The sequence below is a fragment of the Alligator sinensis genome, unplaced genomic scaffold, assembly GCF_000455745.1.
Source record: "Alligator sinensis unplaced genomic scaffold, ASM45574v1 scaffold721_1, whole genome shotgun sequence".
Lineage (NCBI taxonomy): Eukaryota > Metazoa > Chordata > Crocodylia > Alligatoridae > Alligator > Alligator sinensis.
The window spans coordinates 3,531,290-3,556,945 of NW_005841857.1; the positions used below are offsets into that span (position 1 = coordinate 3,531,290).

Sequence of the window (25,656 nt, forward strand, 5' to 3'; positions counted from 1 at the left end):
GCGATGGGAAAAATAAACCTGCAGGACTCGAACCCGGGTAGAAGAGCTCTGAGATAGGTCAAGGATTCACACGAAGTTTGCTAGGCTCCGTGGGTCCTTCTGCTCCACACGAAGTTTGCTAGGCTCTGTGGGTCCGGTTCTTTTGCGCGTGGGAAGGGATACGTCTGGACTGCGCTCGGCGACGGGGAGAGGCTAGAGGTTGATCAGACCTCCGTTGCCTGCTTTAAATGCACTGGGTCCGTAAGGATCCGCAGCACTTAGAGATCTTCACACAGCGTGAAGTCTCCTCCTCCCTTGTTCGTGGAGTCCTCCAACTTGGGCGGAAACCACTCAAGCCTTTTATACGGCTAGCAAGCCAATCACTAGCTGCCACGTGTGAATAATTTAGAACGGGCCAATAATGGGACTCCAATTAGCATACAAATGGCGGGAACTCTTTGCAACGAGCATTTCTGTGCTGCAACAAAGAAATGCACCCTGCAAAGAAAGCTTCAAATTGGCGGGAAATTCTCCCTTGCACCGGGGTTCTCCTCTGCAGCAGAAAACTCCACCGTGAAAAGAAGCTGTAATTTAGCGGGAACAATTTAGCAGTGCCGAAGCACACAAAAACAAAATTCACACCCTTTGGGTTGTGACACATGTCACCCTGTTTGCTTCAGTGGCTTCTACTTAACTGAAGATTTGGTGTGCCGGAGGCTATATTGAAGATTCACGAACAGCCACCGCCACTTTATCTAGCACCTAGTATTACCCTGAAAGGATCATTTCTGCTATTTACCACATCTTGACCTCATAATCAGGGGCCACAAACACACACTGAGTCATGATGTCTGAAGGACTCTAGTACTTTTAACATTTTGAGCTCTTGTTTCCTGTAACCCGTGCCATCCGTTTGCTCAGCATGTCAGTGCTCAGTTACAAATGAACCATTTACAACTGCCGAGCGTGAAGCAAAGCAATGGCAGTGGCAATAGAGATAAGAAGTTTCCATCATGATGCACTTATAATTCCCCCTAGACTTGCTTGCTTGTACTGCTGTCTTAAGCAGTGTTTGCTATTTTAATTTCTTTGCATTTGCACTTATTATAGTGTACAACAAGCTGCTGTATTGATTCAGCAAATTAATTTTACATCATGCAGTTAAAAGTACAGAAAAAAGCAAGAGAGGAACAGGCGCAGAAGTGCAGCAGATGGAAATGGGAGAAGACTCTGAGATAAAACTCAGAGGATAGTTAGCAACCCAGATAGACACAGGCAATATAGGTAATTGCTGTAAACACTCAGCAGTCTGGAAAATACTCCCTCCTCTACCATTCCCTTATATCTTGCAGCAAGAGGAGAGATTTGAACAAGAAGGTTAGGCATTTGCTTAAATAGTAGCATTGGATTTAAATTGTGAACATGAACATGAATAACCCTAATAGTCTAATTTTTATTCAGCTCCTACACATCTACCCTGCAGGTTTCCAAATGAAGTAATGAACCCACATGAATTCATAAAGGAGCCGTGCACTCTAGGGTTTCCCTTGTGTGCTGTGCTCTTCCAAGAGCCCCATGCGCTCTCACCCTGGCATACCAAAAACCCAGCAAGTATCTGGGTACAGTTTTAAGTAAAATTGCACACCCTTTCTCCATCACACTTCCTCTAGCCAGATGCTGCTTCCTGTTCCTCCCAAGAGGAGGAACCATCTCTCTCAAGTGCTACATATTAGATCCCAGGTATCCAGTGACTGCACATTTAGTGAACAATCCTGTATGATCAGGTGACCTGATTCCCTCAGCCAGCAATTTAGTAATAAGCTGTGTTATTGCTGGAGTCTCATGCTGGATCTGCCAGCTTTGATAGTTGCCCTAGGACAATGTGTTAGAGGCCTTTTCTGTGATGGGGGAAGAGGAGATGCATGAATATGTGCCTGAGAGAGAGAAGACTCCAGTTCACCCAAGCACTTAAAGGTCTGCTTGTCTCTAAGCACTTCTGTCAGTCCATTTTGGAGGCAACAAGATAGATAGACTGATCGATTGATTGATCTATATGTGTATATATATGTGTATATATATGCGTGTGTGTGTACATGTTTATTTTATATATATATATATATATATATATATGTATGTGTGTGTGTGTGTATGTATATATGTATGTACATATGTAAATGCCAAAGTAGGAAATTGGGTGACTATAAGTGATTTTCAATGGCTTTATTCATTATCAGGGCACTAAAGGAGACCGTGGAACAACGGGGGAAGCTGGAGAAAAAGGTGAACAGGTAAAAAGAAGTATGTGTTTCTCAAATTAGCATGATGGGAAAGGAAGTATAGATGATATAACCATACTTCTGTATCTGGCAACACTTAGTCTATCCTCAGCAAGGCGACAGGTGAAGCCACCCAGCACCCCAATCTCCAGGCGGGCTGGGGTCAGATTGAGCCGAGACCATCGTAGTCAGTACCTCCTTCATATAAAAGTGCACCGACCCCCGTAGCATCTGGGAGAAGCCAGATGAGTTTTATTCAACCAACACCATCACCCCCACCACATTGGGAGGTGTTTTGCTTGGTCACCTCACCCTCTGGAGTTCCCTTCCCCAGGTAACGCACTGATGGAGGATGGGCAACCCTTCCAGCATAGGGGAACCAAAAACATTACCATACCTTGATGCACCCATGCTGTTTTTATCTCCTTGAAACCCCTTTAAATTGCTCATGTTGCCCATACTGCTCATCTAAAACCAGTGGTAATATACGATGGCTAAATGGTTCAGTAAAAGACCACCGCTGGTTTTGGAAGCCAAGTCTGAGAGAAACTGTGGTGCGCCCACAAGGTGCTGGGATCCCATGGAAACATTAAGGAGTAACATAGATCATAACCAAAATTCAGACCCATGTTGTGGAAGATTTTCTGAGCTTTTGGTTTAAACAGGGCCAGACTTTTTGGCCAGTCAGGGAGGCTTAAACTGATTGAAACCTTTTGCACAGCTCTTGTTTTCTACCCATCCTTCTGCCATGACCTCCCAGTCTGCCTCTCCCAGCCTCCAAGAGAAGATTCCTTAGGAAAAGTCCATCCTCAATATAACTGCTCTCCTTTCTTGACTTGTTGCTAACACTGCAGTAATTGCTCAGTGAATATTTCCCTTTCATACAATTTTGCAACTCATACCAAGCCCGCCGTTACATTTCTTGACACGTTCAGTCCCGGAAGCCTTCGTCTAGTAAGGTCTTAGACACAGCATAAATGTGCATGCTTGGGATGTCTGTGCTTCAATTTGTAATGCCAGGAGAGCTTATTTCCTGATTACTTTCCCATTGCACCACTTAGTCACCGCGTCCTTGTGACTGTGAGTTATTTACCTGGACCTGAGTTAACTATGAAGAGTGCGGTGTCCATCTAAATGTTGTTTTGTGATTCTGCAGGGTCACCCTGGAATGCCTGGTTTTTTGGGCCCACCTGGAAACCCAGGCCCACCTGTAAGTGTTCCTCTTCCCTTTTTCCTTATATTGAAAAGCATATGGTCGTGTGTGTTCTCCAGTCTGCAACCATGGGATTTTTAGTAGATATGCAAGATCTACCCTCTGAGCCACTTCGTTCATGTTTTGCATTGGGTTCCTAATGGGCTTCAGAACAGCACAGACTTGTACATGCCTGGTAACTGGTACTTCATATACTGTGCAGCCATTTCTCATCCATTGCTTCCATCACCTCCTTTATGCCAAAGGAAATGGTCATGAAAAAATATGTTCACTGCCTACGCAATGCTGCCCATGCACAGCAGAGCAGGCTGCCAGTTAACAAATGTCAGGGGGTAGATTTTGGCTCTTGGAGTCTTCAGAAGATCTTCAAGTCAGTTTTCACAAACTTTTGTTTTCTGTGATGTACTTCCCAATGAAGGAATCCTTTTGCATGCCATCCTAACTTAATCCTAACACTGCTCCTCCCTGGAAAAACAAAACAAAACAAAACGGTGGCTTCTTTTTGTGTTAGGAAAGCATTGAAGAGTCAAGTTTAAAATAAGTTTGCATCAATCATTGGGTGCAACCTCTTATAGCTCCTGAGTTGTATCTTTTCCTGAAATGTAGGACTTCTGTTGCCAAGCCTCCTCTGATTGCCAGCAGCTACCATTGTATAACCTCATCTAGTCACTACAGCTTGCATTTGCCCTCCTGAAGGTTTGCAGACCCCTCTAATCGTGGTGTCAGCAGCAAAGCTGATCATGGTTTGAACTGCCTGTGCACCAAAGAATTAACACAGGGTGTCTACCCAGAGGTACTCGGGTATTCTAGCGTAGCTGGTGGGAAAGGGCCACCACATCAGCAGTAGGAGACTGGTTGACATTTTGTCACTGCGATATGAATACCACATGGAAAGGTGCCACTAGGATCATGTGTGGATCACTAGAGCCACTACCTCTGCCAAATTTGAGACCAGCACTGGGAACCAAGCCCTGCCTACTATCTCCTGTTCCACATGCATGAAGTCCAGTGGTTAGGTAGCATAAATGGTATGGAGTGTCCCAGTAACCGTCTCAGGCCATCTGTCATGAAGGCTGTGTTATTTTTTGGCACAGTATCATAGAATCAGTTTAGCAACTAATATCCCCCAACCCTCGGCCTGTGGGCAGGATCATACATATCCTCTCCAGCTGGTGGCTATCTAAGTCTTCTTGGACATTTCTAGGTACAATAAATCCACAGTCCCCCTTCAAGGACTTGCTTCCTTGCTATACATTTTTGCAGTTCAACTTTCCCGTTTTATGTTTAATTTTCCTTTTCCCTGATGTAACTTAGGCCGGCAGGTTTTTGTTCTCACGTGACTATTCCTAAGGGCCTTGTTACACCTAAATTTTAGGTGGCTTCTGGAGCTCTTCACCCCTGGATCATCCCCACATTAATACTTGAAACTAGTTTTAAGCACACTTTAGGTGGTTTAGTTATGCCACCACAGGGCAAGTTTCTCTCTGATCCATGTTGCCCAGCTCATGTACCTTTTGTGTGTGGCCACTCCCCACAGAGGGGCTACCCAGGTTGCAGTCCTCCAGCTTCCCAGGATGTAGTATCACCTCTCCCACCCTGTTCTGTGGGGACAAACTTTCCACCTCCTGAACTGTACTGCCAAGGAGCAGCTCTTGCACCAAGCCAACTCCTCCCACCCATGGGGATGTGACCTTCCCATCCCTGGGGGTGCAACCCCTTGCAAACAGCCTGCTCTCACACATTCCCATGTAGAGCTGGGATAGAAGCCTGTCCTGGCTCACCAGCCCTCCTGGAGTGACAACTCATAGCTGTGCAAGTGGGGGACAGTCAGACAAAGGTTTTAACCTTAAGTTGCGACAGGTCCAAACTCAAGCTAGCACTAATACCGAGCAACTTTTGAGCAGCTCAAAGTGCAACATGTAACAAGGCCCTAAGACTTTGCCATATCCATTGTGTGCTCAGAGATGTTTCTCCCAGCAGTTCTCTTCTTCCTGAAGTTATTTGTGTCTCACAGGTTTTTTTTTCCCTAATGATAACCCATTTTTTGGGTTGGAAAACGATCACAATTATCTGACTTTTTGTGGATTAGAAGGCTAATTATATCCAGTGGTTGGCATCCATGTATCTGCTGAAGTAACATGAATGGATGCTAATACGGATGAATGAAATGCAGAAGAATAGCCTATAGTGTTGCCATCTGTAGCAGTGCCTTTGTTGACAAGGATATACTATATTTAAGCTATTCATGTTCCTTTTGCTTTGTTTTATTTAGGGACCAGATGGTGTAAAAGGACCAGCAGGAGCCCCTGGGATCCCTGGAGATATTGTAAGCTATAGATCAGAGAGAATGCCCTTGGCTTCTTTAGTGTGAGGTTGAATTGGAACAAACATGATGTCCTCCCAAAGACATGCGAGTTGTATTTAAAATGTTATCCATATTCAGAAGACCCTACTGAAAAGTACCCCTTTAAAGTAATCCCTTTATTTCCATGCCGTCCAGCCTCTTTAGAATCTGAGTATGGTGCCTCTCATTCCTTTCCTGGAGTTTTGTCCACCAAAGCGACTGAAAATTAAACAGTCTCAAATCCAGTCCAAATCATCTGGTTGGTCTTGTCATCTAAGGTTCCTCTCAGCCTGTGCAGCCCACACCATAGATCCTGTCTCTAGAGAATCCTTTCTGAGTCTTCTGTATCCACGTGGGTTTCAAACCACACGGAGGAGTGAATTGAAAAAAAATGCTTGGCATTTTTAGCAGAATTGTCCCCTGCTGAGACACCGAGCTGGGAAGAACAGTAGAGACCTCATGTCCACTACAGCTGTGAGAAACAGCAGCATTGTGCTTTGACATCTGTTTTGATGTTTCAACGTCACGGTGTTTCATTTTGAGTTTTGATCATTTTGAAAGCACTGTTCCGTTCTGTTTCGTCGAAACAGTGTTGCTGTTTCGACAATGTTTTGACGTTTTGATTGGGCTGCGATCAGACTGGGGAAGGGAACTCAGCCTGGCTGCAGTTCCCCAGCATTGCAATTGGCTTCCCACAGCTCCTGGAAGTCAGCCTGGTGGCGGGAGGCAGAGCGCAGCGCCGGCTCTGCCGGCATCCACCACTGAGCTGAGCTCCATAGCAGAGCCCATCGGAGCGCAGCCCTTTGGCAGGAGGTGGGCAGAGCCAGTGCTGTGCTCCCATCCGCTCCACCAGCCCCACTGAGCAGCCCAGCCACGAAAGGCGGGGAGAGCCAGGGCTGAGCCGCATGGGGCTGCGAAGCCTCTGTGAGCGCGGCCCTGATTCTCCCCCGTCTCCCACCACTTGGCTGACTGCTTCAAAACTTGAAACATTTTGAAACTTTTGAAACATTTTGACTGCCCTCATTTTGTTTCGAGGCTGTTTTGAAGCCCTTCATTTAGTTTTGATTTTGCTGTTTCAGACTCAAAATGAGTCGAAACAGTGTCAAAACAAAACAGCTGGCAAAATTTTGCACGACCCTAACGTCCACACCATTAAAGGACTGCACTAAGGATTGTCACAGTGAAGCATGGCATACCCATTCCAGATGTGTTGCACCTAAAACAGGGCAATTTAGCCACCTCTTCACAGCACTAGGTATGAACCAAGAAGCTTTCCAGGATGACTTTTTGACACATGCCTATTGCCACTTTCAGGCTACATCACACCCCTTTTGGGATGCAATATGTACAGAGCAAACATGCTGCATGTCACATTAGTGGTCCTTACATGCCTCCTGAAACCCGCTAGTGACTTGGCCATCATGGGCAGCTTTATGTGGGAAGTATTCAGATGCTAGTCCTGGGTTGCAGTGCAGAACACTAAAATAGATGTGTACCCTGGTGTAAATCTGATCAATCTTCACTGCAAGGGAAGAGGGGAAGGCCTAAAATGTGCTTTTGATTCAGGATAGTGCAGCCTTGTGTTATGGTCACTTCTAGATCTGGGATCACTAAGTGTTTGATAATGGGCCTGTCACTCTTGCCCATTCATTCAAGTCTAGTCTCCATCAGTCGTGCCTCCAAATTGCATGGTGGATGGCTACTGTGCGATTAATGAGCCGACTCAGCAGAGAGGCTCTGGACTGAGCAGGTGGGATCAGGTCCTGCAAGTGATCAAGGCTGAAGCAGTGTGAGGGATCTGACACGCTATACAATCCCAGAGATAAACAGAGGATTTTATTCTCAGGGGCTGCTAGCTAATCACCCTTCATAACCACTAATTTAATGTGCACGAAATATAAAACATGCACTTCCTGGCCTGTGTATGAGTCCCAGAAGCACAATGCTGAGCAGAGATTTACTACGTTGTTTTTCTTTTCCCTTTTCCACTTGGCAATGCTTGCTTCTTGGACCAAATCCAGGCCCATCTGAAATGATTGCCCACTGAACTCAGGGAGAGACCGCAGCTGTTCATCTGGGGGTCATGGTGGATAATCAGCTAACATGAGCAACCAGCTATGTTGTGGTCTAATGGACCTCTGTGATCCTTGCATGTATAAACAGGGATTTAATTAATAGGATTAGGGAGGTCCTGGTGGACTTAACACTGGTGTGACTGCTACTGGAAACCATTGGCTAAGTTCAGGTGTTCATACACCAAACAGGATAAATTAGAGATGGCTCCAAGAAGGCCATGAGAGTGGTGAAAGGATTGGAAAACATGCCTTGTAGTGGAAAGCAAAGGGAGCACCATCCATTTAGCTTAAGGAAGGACTGCAAGCACCTACCTGGGGAGGAGAAAAAGGGTGGCCGTCTGTAGCAGACAGGGGTGTAACTAGATCAAATGGCTGCAGCTGGGTAAACTCAGCCTAGAAATAAGGTGTGTGTTATTGATAGCAAGGGTAAAAACCATTGGAATAAATTCCTAAGAGCTGTGGGGCATTCCCTATCACTTGTATGTAGTTTTTTTGTTTTTTTTTTGGCTGGTTTTTGGTTTTTTTTAAGATTGGTTGTTTGATCTAAAGCAGTACTTCTCAGCCAGGGTGCCGCTATACCCTTTCAGAGATGTGACAGCCCAGGTCCCCCACAGCCACTGCTGCCACGTGGACCTGTCCCCCACTCCTCATGCACAGCCAGGGTAGGAAGGTCTGTGGCATAAGCATGTTCTTCTGCCTGCATTTGGGCTATCTGATAACTCAAAAGCAGGCAGGGGCACCTAGTCTGGCCACAGTCCTTCCTTGCCCAACCCTACATGGTGTCTCCCAGAAACAGAGGCACAAATGTAAGAAGCATTAGAGAAGCTTATTTGAGCTGCTACATCCCTGTTCTCTTTTCAGGGTAAAGATGGCCCACCAGGACCTCAGGGACCACCAGGATTGCCTGGACTTCAAGTAAGTTTCATAGATTTCATAGATTTCATAGACATCAGGGCTGGAAGGGACCTCGGAAGATCATAGAGTCCAGCCCCCCGCCCAAAGGGCAGGAAGTCAGCTGGGGTCATAGGATCCCAGCAAGATAAGTGATGACCTGTAGCTTCTTCTCATTTGGTGGGTTAAACTTCCTTTGAGCACGTGGACAGGTTGGAGATGCCTTTACACTAGTGAAAGAGCTGGACTTGTACGTATCAGATTAACTCCACATTGGCTCCGTGCAATGGGAATCCTGTGTGCGATCGCCTTCTGCCCAAGCGATAGCTTTTGGGCTGGAGTGGGTCAGTTGCCCTAGCCCGTCTCTTTGCACTCTGGCAGAGGTCTGCACCCAGATGGCATAGACTTGAGATAACAATAAGTGTGTGGGCTCTGATATCTGTGCAAACCATTCGCAGCACCAAAGGGGATAGTGCTCTACACCCCGCATTGCAGTTCTCTCCCCTGCTCTGGCTCAAGATCAACGGCATCACTGGTGCAGTGTCTGACCACACCTTTTCTTTGGCATCTCTGGTGGCATTTTATATCTCTAATGTCTATGGGCCAGATCATCTTCTAGCGCAAGTCCACCTAGCTCATGAAGTTAGTGGAGCTAGTTGGATTTACACCAGTTGAGGATCCACCCTTATGCTTCTGACTTTGTGGTGTATGAGAGATACGGGTAAGAAAGACAGCTCTTATAGTCTCCAGACTGGGAGGTGGAAGTCTGTTATCTGAACAGTAGGGGAGGACAGATTTTGTGTGGCTAATAGCCAAACTGAGGTGCTTATGATAGATGAGCTGTGAAAATAGAAATGAGTACTGTGAGACAGCTGATCTTAAGGTAGCTTATGCTCAAGAAGAGAAGTCATTGGGAGATCCCACACTAACAAATACACTTTTCCTTATTGACCTCTCTTCTGTGTTTCACTTACAGGGCATTGATGGGAACGATGGCAAGGATGGAAAGCCAGGATCTCCTGGGGAACCTGTAAGAAAACATTTTATAAACTTATTTCCAGTTGAGGCTCACAGAGCCACCTCTGGCTTGCACTTGCAGGGATGCCTGTTTCCAGACTATGTAGGGGGTCAGGAGGTGTGTTTGCACATGCCTTTTTAATGCAAGGAAACTGCACTGCCCTGAGCCACATGAGTTGCATGCAGACCACCTTAGAAGAAAATATGGCTGCTTTACTCTTAAAACCACTGTGCATATTGTAAGGAAGCAGTTTGTCTCGTAAGATTAAACCTCCTGAGCTCTGAGTTTTGGGGGTGTTTCTTTTTTTCAGCAGTGGAGAGAAAATTGCATGGTGGACAAGGAAACAGGAAACATGCATCCTAAAGTGCATTTGTTGTATTATTTCCTGATTAGTTCTCCTCTTTTCTTGGCTAGAGGGTTTGATTTCCTCATTTTTTGTTAAACTGTCATCACTGGGAGGAAAAGGACCTGGTCTGTAGCCTTCTGGCCAGAAGGCTGTATTCATATAATTGGACAAAAAAATGGGATTCCCAAGTCTGTGCCCATTACATTGAGAAATGTGCTGCTCCTGTTGTCCTGAAGTTCTGCCAAACATTGCATGCTTGCCTTATGCTGGGAGGACCAGTGCTCACTCAGGGCTCAGGTATTGTGCTGAGCATCTTGCTTTGAAAATGGACTCTTGAGTCCAAAACTGTCTGTACTCAGTTGCAGGAGCCCTGCTGTTCTGTGCACATTACTATTTTGTACGTCCACTTCAAGGACATGTGCAGTTTCATGTTAAACATAAATGTTTATCTTCTACATAAATATATGTGGCAACCAGTGCAGGGGCTGCACAAAATGCCAAGTGCCATGTTTCAAAAGATGAATTTATGCATGTCCATTGATTACCCCATACCCCTAGTCTTGTGTGCTCAGATATAGGTATTGTTTGAGCATCCTTGCTGCATGCACTTTTGAAAACGCAGCCCTAAAGCTGTTGTTGCAATGCAAGGGGAAGAGCAGAATCACTTTGTGGATGATGAGAAGGCCAACGGTGATTTAAAAATTGTCCTTGTTTTTGTTAGGGCAAATCAGGAGAACCAGGGCTTCCAGGCCAGGAGGGTGCCAGAGGGTTACCGGTAGGTACTGCACCAGAGGATTTAATCCATGAATTGTCTTGTCTTTCTAGATGGAAGCTCTTTGAGACAGGAGTGGTGATGTACAGCCATACAGCCTTTGTGCAGTGACTGGCTCATATGGTTTAGGCAATGCAGGTGTGAGAGAGAACAAGTCATCAGCAATGTGAAACACGGGGTTTCCAGAGCTTTTGCACCACAGCAGCTTTGCAACAGGCTGTTCTGGTGGGTCACAAGGAGTCTTCCCTCTCTTCTCATGGGACATGAGTGAAGACACTTGCTCACAACTGCCAGCCGTGTGCTCCCCCCAGGTATCCTTATGGCACATGTATCTCCTGAGTGGAAGGGCAGAGCAGGGATGACTGAAAGGGAAGTCCCTGGCAGTCTGCTGGCCTAGCACAGCAGTAAGAGAAGGCTGTATCATGCATGGTCTCCTCTACCCCCAAGGCAGCTAGGGAGAGGGATTGTGCTCCCTGTGACAGCCTCTTCCACAGCCCAGCAGCACCATGCTGACCAGTCACTGAAGGCAAATGGGTGCATGCACCATTCAACCAGAGCTCTCCCAAAGATCCCCACCTCTAGAAGCAAAGTTGCTAGTAATACCACTCTTCTCTGCAGGGCTTCAAGGGACAAAGAGGAGACATGGGTCCCCCAGGCTCTCGGGTAAGTAGCATGCACCAGCCTTTGGGAGGAGGTCATGTCTATCGAGGAATCAGCATTGAACGGTCCTGCACTGAGAGAGGGGATTATGTCCCGCTCTTGTGATGTCATTTCCCTCAGCTGTTGTGACCCTGTGGGGTTGTCTTATAATGGGTGGCAGAATAAATGGGTCCATCCAACCATATATTGACTGACCCACTGGGGGAGAATCACTGGCGTAACTGGTGTCAGCTTCCTGTCTCACAAGCTGACGAGAGCAGCCTTCATTCATCTGCACAGCAGTTCCATGTCCATCTAACGTGCGAGCCCTTGTGATGAGCGTGGTAGCATCTCTGATGGTCTTTGGGACGTTCACCTGTTTCACACAATGCTTTCATTCCCACTGGCATGAAGGCCACCGAGCAGAGGGCAAGGGGAGACTTTTGTGCATGCTGAATCACTATCAAACCTCACAACACCAAGCTTTGGAGATGTGGGACACATTCAGAGTTGAAAAGCACAGCAAAGGGAATAGGAGTGATCATTCTACGGTGCGCTCACCTCTGTTTCCTAAAAAAGCCAGAAGTTCAGGCCCCACACCAAGATTTGCCCTCATTCTGGTCTGCGATGTTTTGGGCACTGTACAAGGGGACTCCTCATGATAGCAGGTGTCATCCTGCGGAAGCAATGGGAAACCCTATGCCTAACTCTGGCTCCCCAGGAAAACATGAATGGTGCGGTGGAAGACCATAGAGAGACAGTTGGCTAACCCTAGTGTCCTCACTGATCACCTCTTCCTTGTGCTATGTGATAAGTGCATAACTTTCCTTCCCAAGTTACTTTCCATATTGAACATACCATTGCTGGTCATATGCTGCCTGGCATATGGAGAGTGCTCCCAATCATTTTATAAGCAGCGGGTCAGGTCTGAGCTCTGTTAGCTCCAACTGAAGCAACAAGCAAGGCAGGCTAACAGCCAGCTGCCCAGTTCTTTAAAAAATTGTCAGCCCTGATGAACGACCCTTTGAACTTCAGTCTCGTCCTGCAGATTCCCTGTGCCATTGGTGGAGGTGTGGCTGGACTGCTAGAGCTGTGTCAGATGCTCCAAATTCATTTCTTCTTTTCCTGTCTTTGCAGGGAGAGCCAGGTGTGGCAGGTCCTGCTGGGCGTGAGGGACCGCCAGGGAAGGATGTAAGTGTGCTCCTTGGAGTGGAAATAAATCCTCTGCTCCTTGATGAAGGCTTGTTTTACAGTATACAAGATAAATCCAGCCATGGAAGCTATAGTAACAGCATATTATTGTAGCTATGCTTGTACAACGCTCCTTAAGATAACAAGGAACTTGAAGGCCTTTGTCACTGCTTAGCCTCCTGAAACTTAAATGTCAGCTCCATCTTTGGAAACATGGAGAGAAATGAATTGTGTTCTCAATTGCTTGGTATGTCCAGTATCTCTGATACCTGTTGTCCTGATCCTGCTACATTTGCTGTCTCTAAACAGTACTTCATTGTGCCAAGTCCCACAGGCTAAGAGTCCATCACCCTTTCTCATCCTGAATGGCACCTTATTACCCAAGTAACCCCATTGAAATCAGTGAGATTGCTCTTAGAATAAGCTGCTACTTAAAGGGAAAAATCGAGTCCTATAGCATTATTAGCAGCAGTGCTGTAACAGAGCAGAGCCCAGGTGGACATACGGTGAGTATGACCAAGGGATGGACCCAGTGGGTTCCCATGGTCTCTCTAGAGGTCATTGGAAACCAGGTCCTCATTTGCATCCCTTTCTGATGACTGGAATATGTTGTTTTTTGAATTCATCCTACAAGAGAGCAAATGGAAAAGGCCTGCCCGAGATGTGTAGGCATCAGAGTTAGTTCAAGGTGCAGTGAAAGATATCTCGCCTTTCCCATCAACTAAAAATGTGGCCAGAATCTGACCTTGGCTTAGAAATCCCCATGTTAATAGACTTGCCTTGCGGAGGCTCCCTTTTGTAATTCAGAGTGCTGGTTTCTCCTGGGAAACTAGGATATTTAGAAACCAGAATGTTTTTGTTTGCATTTTTCTTGCTAACCCAGGGGCAGCGAAAAGTAATTAAGAGACCTGAATTCTTTTCAAATGACAATTAAATTGCCTGTGTTTTGGAGTTTGTTTGCTGTTGATGTTATTTGCTTAGTGCCACTATCGCTCTCTTGTTCCAGGGTGACGCCGGCCTTGCCGGACCTCAGGGTCCTCGCGGATTCAGAGGGCAGCCGGTGAGTTTGCCCTCCAGACAGTCGGTCTTTGAAGGATGGATAATACCTTGTAGGTGTGCCATAGACTCCAGATGTCTGTTTTGGAAGATGATCCAGCGGAAGCCTCTGGTGGCATTTGGCGAAAGATGTGTGATGGCCAGTAGACTTAAAACAGGAAGGGGCAGAGACTGGTGGTTTCTCCTGAGAGCTGAAAACCAGGAGTGCATTTGAACAACACTTGCAATGCTGGGACCATGACAGTGTCCTTGTCCCCTTTCTTTACTCGTGGCTGGTTAGGGTGGTTCTGATGTTTGGGGGCAATATGTCTTGTAGCAGTGTGACAGGGTTGTCTGTGTAGTTTTAGGAGTAGGTTAGACAGGCACTTACATGGGGTGGTTTGGATAGGGATGTTCCTGCCTTGAGCAGGGGGTTGAATTGGTTGACTTGTAGAGCTCCCTTCCAGCCCTACTTTTCTGTGATTCTTTAAGTTCCTATCTTGGCTCTTTTTAGCCATTTGATGCCCTCTGTGGCCTTTGACTACAGTTTCCCAAAGAAGTAGTTAATTTTGATGCTTAACGTGATGCTCACCTTAAGACACTGGGCATTAATTTTGATGCTCACCTTAAGACACCAGGCATCTGATCGTGATGCCTATTAACAAGCTCCTGATTTTTATCATGCCCAATGCATGTGCAAGAACAACTTCAGGAGAAGATGCTTCTTCATTACTGAAAGCATGTAGGAAGCCAGTTTGTAGTATTGCCCGCAGTGCAGAAATAGCAATTTAGCTAAAATTTCTTAAAGGTGTCTTTTGGGATGACTGAGAGATTGCTTATACCGGTGTTCATGGTTTTTATTCTATTTTAAAAAATCACCTCGTTCCACGGCTGAATACAAATAGGGATGTTTGGATCTGTGCACATCCCTAATGGATTGCAGTAGCAGGTAATTCTTTGCTCCGTGGGAAAGCATGGTACAGAAAGCAAGATGCTGAAACCTGTTCTATAATAAGCACAAAATGCTGACTCAGTCGGCGCTGCCAGGAATGAGAACATCAGGTCCTTGAGAGCAGGGAGCATCAGGGTCTAGAGGAGATGACAGTAACATATGGAGAGCCCTTGTGCCTACCTTTCAATTTAATCCATTATTCCACATGCGACCTGTGGTGCTGGCACTGCTCGCTAACACATCTTGCCCCAGTACATCACTTGCAATGAATAAAAAGGCTTCCAGGAGGGAAGGCAGAAGGGATAAGATGCTAAGGATTTAGGTGGATTAGTGAGAGGACAAAGCACCAGACCCTCTTGTTCTTTTTGTACCTACTGTTCTTGGCATTATAATTAGGCCAACCATAAGGAAATTTGGGACATCCAGGACACTGGCCCCGCATCTCCTCCCTGTGCTCTCCCAAGTCAGCAGGGCTGGGGTGCAGGGCATTCTGGGTAGGCAGCGGTGCCTGCCTGCCCGCCCACCCATGTCACTCTGACTCCTGGCTGAGTGTGCCACCGTGCCCCTGGATTTCTGGGATGCCCATTATAATGCTCAACAGCCTACCAGGACCGGCCTCTGAAATCTAGGACTGTCCTAGTTAAACTGGGACATATGGTCATCCTAATTCTAATTAATGAGAGGCTCTGGGGGCTATACAGATTGTGAGGATTACAGGTAAAAGGGCCAGCTTTCAAGGGCTGTTCTAATTAGGCAGGAAACCTCTCAGCATACTGATGTAGGAGGGGATGGCAACAAGGTGGCCTCTTTAGCACATCTGTGGGTGCCATATAAGGGTGTTTCTCCAACATAGTTTTCAAAAGCTCTCCTCATTTGCACATTTCTCAAATCCTCACATGCTCATGTTCATGCTTTTCATTCTCCCTGTGATGGGGCTTTTCCATCATCAGTGAATGGTGGGCACCACATCAGAAGATCTGCTGAACACGGGTGATAAGGATTTTGACACTAATGTTCCACGCCTAGGCAGGGTCACACTGGCAATGTCTAAATGCCCCAGGCGGATGGAAAACCTGGCATGCTGAGTTCCTGTGGCTACATTTCTGCACATGGTGCAGAAATGGCCCTCAGGCTTCGGTGGCCTAGCCCAGGATCCCAGCTTTCTAGCCCCCAGAGGTTCCCTCTATGATGGGTACAACTAGCTGCCCTCCTAGTGAGCTCCCTGTCCCCTCGGTGCCACCAGAGCAGTACAAAGGACAGAGCAAGGTCCCCCTCTTGCAAAGACTTCTCAGAGATGGAGGTGCTCTTCACTGCTTCTTCCAGAGAAGATGGAAACCAGAATCAGGAGTCAAACAACCAGGGTTGGGAATGATCCTCCAGCTGAAGTAGGTCCAGGCCAAATCGCTGTCTCTGAAGTGGCATGATGCCCACTTGAAACTTGTCCTTAACCCATTAAACATTCAAAGAAGTTCCTCTTAGTTTTCCATCCCAAAAGCACTTGCTGTTTTTTCTGAGTGTTACCTAAAAGCCATTGCGTTTATATCCAGAAGCTTTATTTCAGCCGTGGCTGAAGGGATCTGGGAGAAGAGAATGAGGAAAGAAACGTGGAAGGGAATTGTTCTTTGTGAGCACTGGTGATCCTGGGGATTTTTATTCTTCTTGAAGGTGGCCATAGGAAGTTGGCAGGACTTCCTTGCCCCATGCTGCTGACAGCCTGTTATCCCCTCTCCCAAACATGCACTTCCTTTAGCAACCTATTAGCCATTGGAGAATTACCATTGCCATCTAGCCCAGAAGTACATCCTAACCAGTTAGGTCTTTTAATGTGCCCATCACCAGAGTGTGAGCATCCTGAAGGGAAATCATGGTGTTTATGTCTCTGTCTCAGTGGGGATGACCTTGAAGTGAAGGATCTCCCTGCTGCTTAGATGCTCCAGCTGATTTTTTAATTTTTGGTTCCAAATCTCTTTCTTTCTCTCTCACTCTGTCTCATTTCCCTCTTGGTACAGGGCAAGAGTGGATCACCTGGTCCCCCAGGGGAGCCTGGCCCTGCAGGAAACCCAGTAAGTGTGATGATGACTATTGTATAACAGTTAGGACTCTTGCAACAATTACAGGGGATGATTAGGGGAACAAGAAGCCTGAGGTGTGCTGGGATGTCCATAGACTTCCAATGGGAAGTTGCAAGGTTCAAAGTTTAAGGCCAACTGTTTGAAGGTTATATTTGGGTGGTCCGCTGTCTGGTGGGTGGCTGTGTGGCTGGGATCAAGAGATGTCAGTCCTTTGGTTGTATCACCGTTTTCTCACTAAAGATGGGACAGAGGGGAGTAATTTATTATTCAATACAGAGAAAAGAGTGGTATGGCACCTCCTTAAAAAGATATTTAATTTTGCCCAGTGAGGAAACGTGCCATCAGCAGAGAGTGTCACATGGAAGAAGAAAGACTGTGAGAAGAGCTGGCAGGCAGCCACTGAAAGGAGCAGTGGAGAGCTCACTCGAGGCATGCTGGGGAAATGTAGGCCCTGGGTAGTAAGCCAAGGTCACAAAACAGAACGGATGCCCTCAGGTGCCACCATATGTGCAAGGATAGTCTGACAATGGAGCGCTGATAATACGACTAACAAAGAGGAATTAATTTGTTCTCCTCCCACGTTGCTTTAGGGTTTAAGAGTCAATTAAAACTTACTGTGCCCCTGGCACTACCTAAGGACGGGTGCTCATTGACGCTTTTGTTTCAGGCCGAGCCTGAGGGTATCACAAGGAGAGATTTGGATAGTTCCAGTGCCACCTCTGTTACCCTGTCCAGAAGTAATCCATGGCCTTGCCGCTAGGTCTTCCACTTTGAGTAGGCTTTCATCACATCTAGCTTCAGGGAGCTCTCCTTCCATGCTCTGGCCATGAAGTGGACAAAGTCTTTCCGCCTTGGGTAGCTGATAGTACACAGCCATATGGGAGGAGAGGTAGCATCACCTAGTAGGCATGGCAAGTGACAAAAAGCCAGCACCTCTGGCTGTTACTCCTGGCTGCTACTACACAATACATAGTCTTGGGTGTCTCCTAAACAGTCTGCGTGCACAGGTATACACAGGTGTACATTTGTGCAGGGATGTAAGGAGATGCAGTTAATATCAACAGTCATTGAACTGCTCAGTGAAGATTGTTAAGTGGCTCTTAATTTCTTGGTGCTTGTTCTTATTTATATCCCCATAACATCTACAAGACCCAGTCGTGGACCAGGGCCACATTACACTGCATTCTGTACAAATACACTGAACAAAAAAGGCTTATAACTGAGCATGTAACAGGAAATGACCGAGAGAGGGGCACTGATGGTGGAGTATGAGGAAACGATGCATGAGAAGGGGTTGGCATGAGACCCAGTAGCCTTGTCGATTATTATTGGCCATCACTAAGATGACCCTCACTACTCAAATGAACATGATACCCTCACAGAAAACTTATTACAGCAAGGATTTCCTTCTGGAGAACACACAAAGTCATTATGCCTTTATTTTAAGCATGGAAAGAGGGGAGAGGAAGGCGACACTTCCCATTCAAATAACTCAATAAATGGACGCTCTGGGAGGACACAGACGGCAGGGCAGAGGGGAAGCTGTGACTGTCTTTGGTTTTTTTTTTTCTTCTCTTTCTTAGGGTCCAAAAGGAAACAAAGGAGAAAATGGCAGCCCAGGAGTTCCTGGTTTCATAGGACCTCGAGGACCTCCTGTAAGTAACAGGTTTGCTGTCCAACATGGTGTCTGTTTTGGGCTGTTGAAGGTTCGATGGAGCTGGTATGCTTCACCTGTGCAAAAGCACAGGCAAGAGGGCTCATATAATGGGGAACTCTAATGCAAGCTCCTTTTCAAAGGGGCCCCACATCCTCTTTTCTGCCCACAAAATGTCAAATTATTATCCCTGGGCATGACACTCTTAGGTTGTACAGAGGGAGGGAGTGGTGTAAAGGTTTTCTTGGCATGACTTTGGGAAGATTGCAGTACTCAGAAAGCTTTCCATTGGGCCACATATTATAAAAGAACTGCATTAGGAATGGATTAAAGCATTTTGAATTCTTCACACTCTTTTATAGTCCTGTGCCAAAGGCTAAGTTCCCTGATACCCATGGGTCTAGTTGTTCAAGGCTCAGAAATAGAAGTCTGCTGCAATTAGAAATTAAAATGTTGCCCAACATGATTTAAAACCACTTTTCTATACATAAGAATATCACAGCCATAACATCCAGAAATTTCCAAGGCTAGAGGCAAATGTCAGGGCTTGCTGCGAAGCTGGGACTCTCCCCTCTCCTTCTGCATAAATGTATTTTTCTGAGCCCTGCAAGTAACAGACTTACCATTGTGGTGAATCTCTCTTTAGGATACCTGCTCCCAATGCAGACTGAAGCTTCTCTAACTTGAGTCTCAGGCTAGGGTAATTTTTTTTTTTTTGAATGAAAGGGGCATTCCTCACTGGAGAGAGAGAAAAGAAATATTTCCTTGGCAAGCTCATTTAAGCAAAATATAGTATCTGCAAAAGCTTCACTGGGGTTGTGGAACATTGGAATAAGTCCCAGGAGTTTGTATAGTTGGCAGGTGATGTAGTAGGAAGCATAATATCACTTACAGGGATATGTAATCTATATATAAATATTTTTTATTTTTTTATTTTTTCAGCATATATATTTCACTGGCTTGTGGGACTGATTACATGCACTTCCAGCTTATGAAGGAATATCAAGTATATACGCACATGCACGCATACTAAAAATAAAATGTATTCCAAGGCTTTTAGATGCATGTTGGACTCCTTGTATGAGAGTGCAATAGGTACATTGGTACCAACAATGTTTTACATTGTTACATGGGTATTGCATTCAATCCAGTGCTTTGCCATTGCAGTAACAGATGCTGCACGAAATGTGAAAATAAAGAGAGTATGTAATTTTTTTTTAATTTAATACAAAATATGAGAGAGTAGCTAATGGAGAAGGGTGTATTTAAGCCTAGGTAACCTAACTAGCAGTTCAGTAAACCACATTGAGAGCTTTGTGAAACATCCAAAAGAAAAATCCCCTGTATGGCACCAGAAACAGAGAAACCTCTGCAAAGAATAATTCATCCCAACCCTTGCTAGCTTTGGAGGGATGACTAGAAGTTCCCTTGTATTTAGGAGCCTTCCTGTAGCATGCAGCAGTTTGAGAAATTCATTTTAACCTTGATGTACAGTTTAGGTTATGCTTTGTATTGGATGGCTCGGATTAGGGATAATCCTGCTTCTGTCAGGGGGTTGGACCAGATGACCTCTGGAGGGACTTTCCAACATTACTCCTATGTGAGTCTTTGATTCTTTAGGATCTCCCTTTGGTTAGCGTTGACTTTTCCTATTCCCGGCTCACCATTTTCAAATGTGACACATGGCAACAGAGAGTCAGATTTGTAGTGCAATAGTCTGAGTTCATTCTCTGTATCTCCTAGGGTGAACCGGGAGAGAAGGGTCCCCTGGGAAAAGAGGTAAGTCCACTTCCTAGCTGTTTCAGAGCAGTACTGTTGTCTAAGCTCAGTGAAAATATTGGGCTTTTCAGCTGGGTTTTATACATTACCATATTTCTTCACATACAGAACCCCTTGGAATATAATGTGCACCTTGTTTTTGATAGGCAGATTGAAGACAAACAAAATCTTTCCTTGTACTAAGTAGCTCAATAGCAGCAGCCAGAGAGCTGACACTGCTCATTGCTCTGCTCCCTGTGAGAAGGTTGCAGATTTACTTTCACTTTTGGCTCTAAGGAGCAGAAATGGTTCTTACCATATTTTTTGCATATAACACGTACTTAAATTTCCAACAATTGTTTTTTTGGGGAAAAAAGTGTGAGACATATGCAGGAAAAGAGTACTTTTTAATTTTTATTCTTAAATTACTAATAGAAACAAAGAGCATGAAGCGACCGTGAAATATATAGGGCTTTATTTTCCTGAAGTCTTGGGAGCCATCAGAAGGGGAAGCATCCTGTCCCTAGCTCAGTATTCGAATAGCATGCTCATGCTGACTATTTCATTGCAGGGTGCAGCTGGGAAACCAGGTGAACATGGATCCAAAGGAGACAAGGTGCATTGGACAGTATCATTTGTTTTTCTGTATTACATGGAAGTCAAAAGAAGTTTAGATGGGTTGGCCGAAAGTACGGTTTATGGGCTAAGTGCAGCCCATGAGGATCTGATGTTCTGTACACATCTGCCACCTTTAGTCATTGTAATTCAGTCATAACTTGCAGTGAACTACATACTGGACCCAGAAGCTGCACGTTTTGGTGGTCAAAAGATGCTTAACCCTTTGCTCAGTAACTTCATGTTCTCCTAAGCTTTGGTGGGGGGAAGGAAAAAGTGACATGTTCATCTCTTTGTGCTGATGCAATGGTTTTGTGTGATAGGGAGATCCTGGAGTCAAAGGTGACAAAGGCCCACAGGGGGAGAAGGGCTCACCTGGCGAGCCTGGAATACCAGGCCATAAAGGCCACCCAGGACTGATGGGTCCCCAAGGGCCACCAGGAGACAATGGACAAACTGGACCTCCAGGTCCCCCAGGACAGCCAGGATTTCCTGGTCCACGGGTAAGGACGGCAGGCGTGAGTGACAAGTTTTGTACAGAGATGCAAGTCCAATGGCATGAGACCAGGCAAACATGATCATGGAGTCAAAGAAAAACGACCTATAGGTGCTTAGGAGACGAGCCATCTTATCCAGTAACCTTGTGCTAAGGCTGACTGCAGCACACACCGCGAACATGAACTACGTATGCTCACCTACTGTCTCTCCAAACTACATTGCAACACAATAGAGATGATGCATCTCCCGGGGTTCTCCCGCTACATAATATTTTACTTAAATGGATATAGCTGAACATAGGGGCATTGTTCATATGAAGCATAACCATGAGATCACTAAGTCATTACCATTCTTGGGGTATTTTTGCTGCATTGATATCCTTGCAGTGTTTTTGCAAAACATTCATTCAGGTCTGACTGGCAAATTCCAGCTGGGGAACACAATTCTACCAACCTAAAACTCTTGCCTCAAGATGAATGTGATTGTATTCACTTCCCACAGAAGCTCTGGCTGGGCTGTGTTTAAAAAGTGCTCAATTACAGATCTGGAAAAAAAACCCCAACCTTGAGTTATGTAGGCAGGTTAAGTGACTCATATCTGCTAAAAGATCCTTTTGGTTCAAATTTGGCATGGAGAAGATGCTCTAGCACAGGAAAACACACAGGGATCTCTCTGCAGCCAGCTTTTATGGAAACAACGGTGCAGCATAATTAAAACAAAAGATGAGGCCTTTGCAGTAGATATTCCTTATTTATTTTTTATCTTGGCAAGCGTTATGCTTGAGGGTGTAATCACAAAGGGCCTAGAGATAGGAAGAGGCTTCCTCCAGGAGCATTATACTGTATAATAGTTGATTCAAAAGTTTTACAGCTCCCTCTGTTAGTGGACATTGTCAGAAAGAAGATGCTAGGCTGCATGGACTGTTGCTATAGTCCAAAAATTACAGGATTCAGCTCAGCAAAGATCATTAAATCTTATTTATCTGAATAATTTGTTCTGTCTGACAAAAAACACTATAATCAGTTAAAGTGCCTGAGGGCACAATATTTAAGAGAATGAAGAGATTTGTTTTATAGTTGCATAGTCACTGTTCATGCTCTGAGAAATGAATTCTGGCTTCGGAAACTGTTACCTCAAGGGGATTCCAAGAGAAATAAGCTCTGATAGAAAGGATGGCTATGTCTTAGACAAAGCACATCCTTGTTGTTCAACAACTTGGAAGATATGTGATGACATACACTAATGAGCTATAAAGAATTAAGGCAACGAAACGCAATGAGTTTAGAACTGCAAAAGGCTTTTCCTTTTTATAGCCGTATAAGTACAGTCCGCAAGCTCCAAAGTATTTTTGACACGCTCGGTGCAAGTGTTCAGTTATAGTAATGAGGACATTGGTCTTGATGCTGATGGACCAGTCTTCATGTTTGAGTCAGGTAGGAAATGGACTTAAATAGGTTATATTCTGACATGAATTGTATTTGTTGTATAAACTCTAACATTATATTAGAGGTTTATTTTTTTAAATGTTTACGAGTTTCCCTAAGTATTAATGAAAAATAATACAATCTGTTTCAAGAAGGCGTCTCAGCAGGTTACAAGCAGAGGTAAAGGTTAAATGCCACTGTATTTTCCATTAAAATGAAGCTAGGGATGGCTGGAATTTTTCATGTGAATAGTTCATCCTCTGAGAAGCGGAGCTTCAGGTCAATCAATATAGTGTCCAAATATGAGTCAGCACGAATAACACAAATCTAGATACTTGCCTTCATTTCACAGACAGACACACACACAGACACTCACACACACACATGCACATGCATGTTTGTATACCCACACACCCTTCGGTATAGGGTCAAATCTCTCTGCAACTTGCTTCTGCAGAGAAATTTGATGCTCATAGGATACTGGGGAGATGCAGTGAAGTAATGTATCCATGGGGCACCCTGGCCACAGCTGTTTCCAGGTGCTGTAGTGCTATTCTTGCCAGTTCAGAGTGGGAACTGGGGGCAGACTCTTCAGACTTGGAGACCCTGCCAGCTGAAAGAAGCTAGCCCACTGTATCTTCTTTAATAGACTCCAGATGACAGGTTTTGTCTGCTGCCTTTGTCACAAGTATTATGATTCTTTCTCACTCTTCTCCCCAGGGGGAGCCTCCATCCTTGGAAACTCTGAGAAGGCTTATCCAGGAGGAGTTAGGAAAGCAGCTTGATGGTAAGTGTCAGTACGGGCAATCCACTGCAGTGTCTGAAGTGCCAAAATGTACTTTGTATGTCCCCAACATTTGTGATTTGTGTCTGAACCTTTCCTAGAGGTCCAAGGACATCTTTAGGATGGGAGCAACTTGGGAAGATGAGACACGTAAAACCAAATGGTGCTTGCATAGCAATCCACTTTTTGCTGTCACTGATTGTACTTGTATTAACAGAAATATAGGGCTATAGATTGTACAGAAAGGACAGGGTGGGGAATAAAGGGGGAGGGGTTGCGCTCTATGTCACTGAGCAATATACGTCAACCCTCATCAAGACGGAATCCAAGGATGAGGAGGTAGAAGGATTGTGGGTTAGGCTACATGGGGGGCAAGGAGAAAGGGATTTGGTGGTAGGGGTCTGCTACAGACCCCCACATCAAGGGGAAGAAAGAGATTCGGGGCTCCTGAGGCAACTCTCGGAGACCATAAAAGCTAAAGAGGCGGTAGTCATGGGGGACCTAAACTACCCGGACATCTGCTGGGAGTCACAGACAGCAAAGTCCCACCGCTCACGCAGGATTCTAACCTGTGTACAGGACCTCCACCTGACACAGGAGGTACACGGTCCCACTAGGGGGAATGCCATACTGGATCTGGTATTGGCAAAGGGGGGTGACATGGTTGGGGACCTACAGATCGGTAGCCATCTGGGGGACAGTGATCACCTAATAATAGAATTCACCATAAGACGTCGAGTGGGTAAGGTAACTAGTAGGGTGAAAGTGCTAGACTTTAGGAAAGCTGATTTCAATGAACTCAGGCGATTAGTCAAGGACGCACTGCAGAGTAGGAGTTTTGAAGTGATGGGAGCCCAAGAAGGGTGGCTGTGCCTTAAGGAAACGATCCTTCGGGCACAAAGCAAGACGATCCCCGAGCGAGGCAAAAGGGGGAAAGGGGCCAGGAAGCTTCCCTGGCTGACCAGAGAAATCCAGGGCAGCCTAAAGGACAAAAGGGGAGCACATAAAAAGTGGAAACAGGGAGAGATCACCAAAGATGAATAGACCTCCTCTGCTCATGCTTGTAGGGAGGCAGTTAGACGGGCCAAAGCTGCCATGGAGCTGAGGATGGCAACCCAAGTAAAAGACAACAAGAAATTGTTTTTTAGATATATTGGGAGTAAAAGGAAGGCCCAGGGAGGAATAGGACCCCTGCTAAATGGGCAGAAACAATTGGTGACGGACAGAGGGGACAAGGCTGAACTCCTCAACGAGTTCTTTGCCTCAGTGTTCCTAAGTGAGGGGCAGGACAAGTCTCTCACTGGGGTTGTAGAGAGGCAGCAGCAAGGCGCCAGACTACCATGCATAGACCCTGAGATGGTGCAGAGTCATTGGGAAGAACTGGATGCCTTTAAGTCGGCAGGCCCGGAGGAGATCCATCCGAGGGTGCTGAAGGCACTGGCCGACATCATTGAAGAGCCACTGGCGGGAATATTTGAAAGCTCGTGATGCACGGGCCAAGTCCCAGAGGACTGGAAAAGGGCCAACGTGGTCCCCATTTTCAAAAAGGGGAGGAAGGAGGACCCGGGCAACTATAGGCCAGTCAGTCTCACCTCCATCCTTGGCAAAGTCTTGGAAAAAATTATCAAGGCTCACATTTGTGAGAGCCCGGCAGGACAAATTATGCTGAGGGGAAACCAGCACGGGTTCGTGGCAGGCAGATCGTGCCTGACCAATCTAGTCTCTTTTTATGACCAGGGTACGAAACGCCTGGACACAGGAGGAGGGGTGGATGTCGTATACTTAGACTTCAGGAAGGCCTTCGATACGGTATCCCACCCCATACTGGTGAACAAGTTAAGAGGCTGTGACCTGGATGACTACACAGTCCGGTGGGTGGCGAATTGGCTGGAGGGCCGCACCCAGAGAGTCATGGTGGATGGGTCGGTTTCGACCTGGAAGGGTGTGGGAAGTGGGGTCACACAGGCTTCGGTCCTTGGACCGATACTCTTTAATGTCTTCATCAGCGACTTGGACGAGGGAGTGAAATGTACTCTGTCCAAGTTTGCACCCCCCTAAGGGTGAGGTGATCTTTTATACTTATTACAACAAGGCAAGACTTCATGGTTAACAAAAAAAGC

The 25,656-nt window shown here is 45.9% G+C and overlaps 1 protein-coding gene across 1 annotated transcript in view; it reads left to right on the forward strand.

The window, feature by feature from the left end:
- The window catches only part of COL22A1 (collagen type XXII alpha 1 chain), a 295,276-nt gene that overhangs the window by 260,594 nt on the left and 9,026 nt on the right, over window positions 1-25,656 (forward strand). The window contains exons 48-62 of the mRNA XM_025214699.1: window positions 2,214-2,267; window positions 3,412-3,465; window positions 5,741-5,794; window positions 8,749-8,802; window positions 9,755-9,808; window positions 10,864-10,917; window positions 11,533-11,577; window positions 12,691-12,744; window positions 13,751-13,804; window positions 16,741-16,794; window positions 18,387-18,458; window positions 20,201-20,236; window positions 20,787-20,831; window positions 21,154-21,333; window positions 23,473-23,539. Coding sequence (XP_025070484.1) covers window positions 2,214-2,267; window positions 3,412-3,465; window positions 5,741-5,794; window positions 8,749-8,802; window positions 9,755-9,808; window positions 10,864-10,917; window positions 11,533-11,577; window positions 12,691-12,744; window positions 13,751-13,804; window positions 16,741-16,794; window positions 18,387-18,458; window positions 20,201-20,236; window positions 20,787-20,831; window positions 21,154-21,333; window positions 23,473-23,539 — 931 coding nt within the window. The remainder of the gene's footprint in view (window positions 1-2,213; window positions 2,268-3,411; window positions 3,466-5,740; window positions 5,795-8,748; window positions 8,803-9,754; window positions 9,809-10,863; window positions 10,918-11,532; window positions 11,578-12,690; window positions 12,745-13,750; window positions 13,805-16,740; window positions 16,795-18,386; window positions 18,459-20,200; window positions 20,237-20,786; window positions 20,832-21,153; window positions 21,334-23,472; window positions 23,540-25,656) is intronic.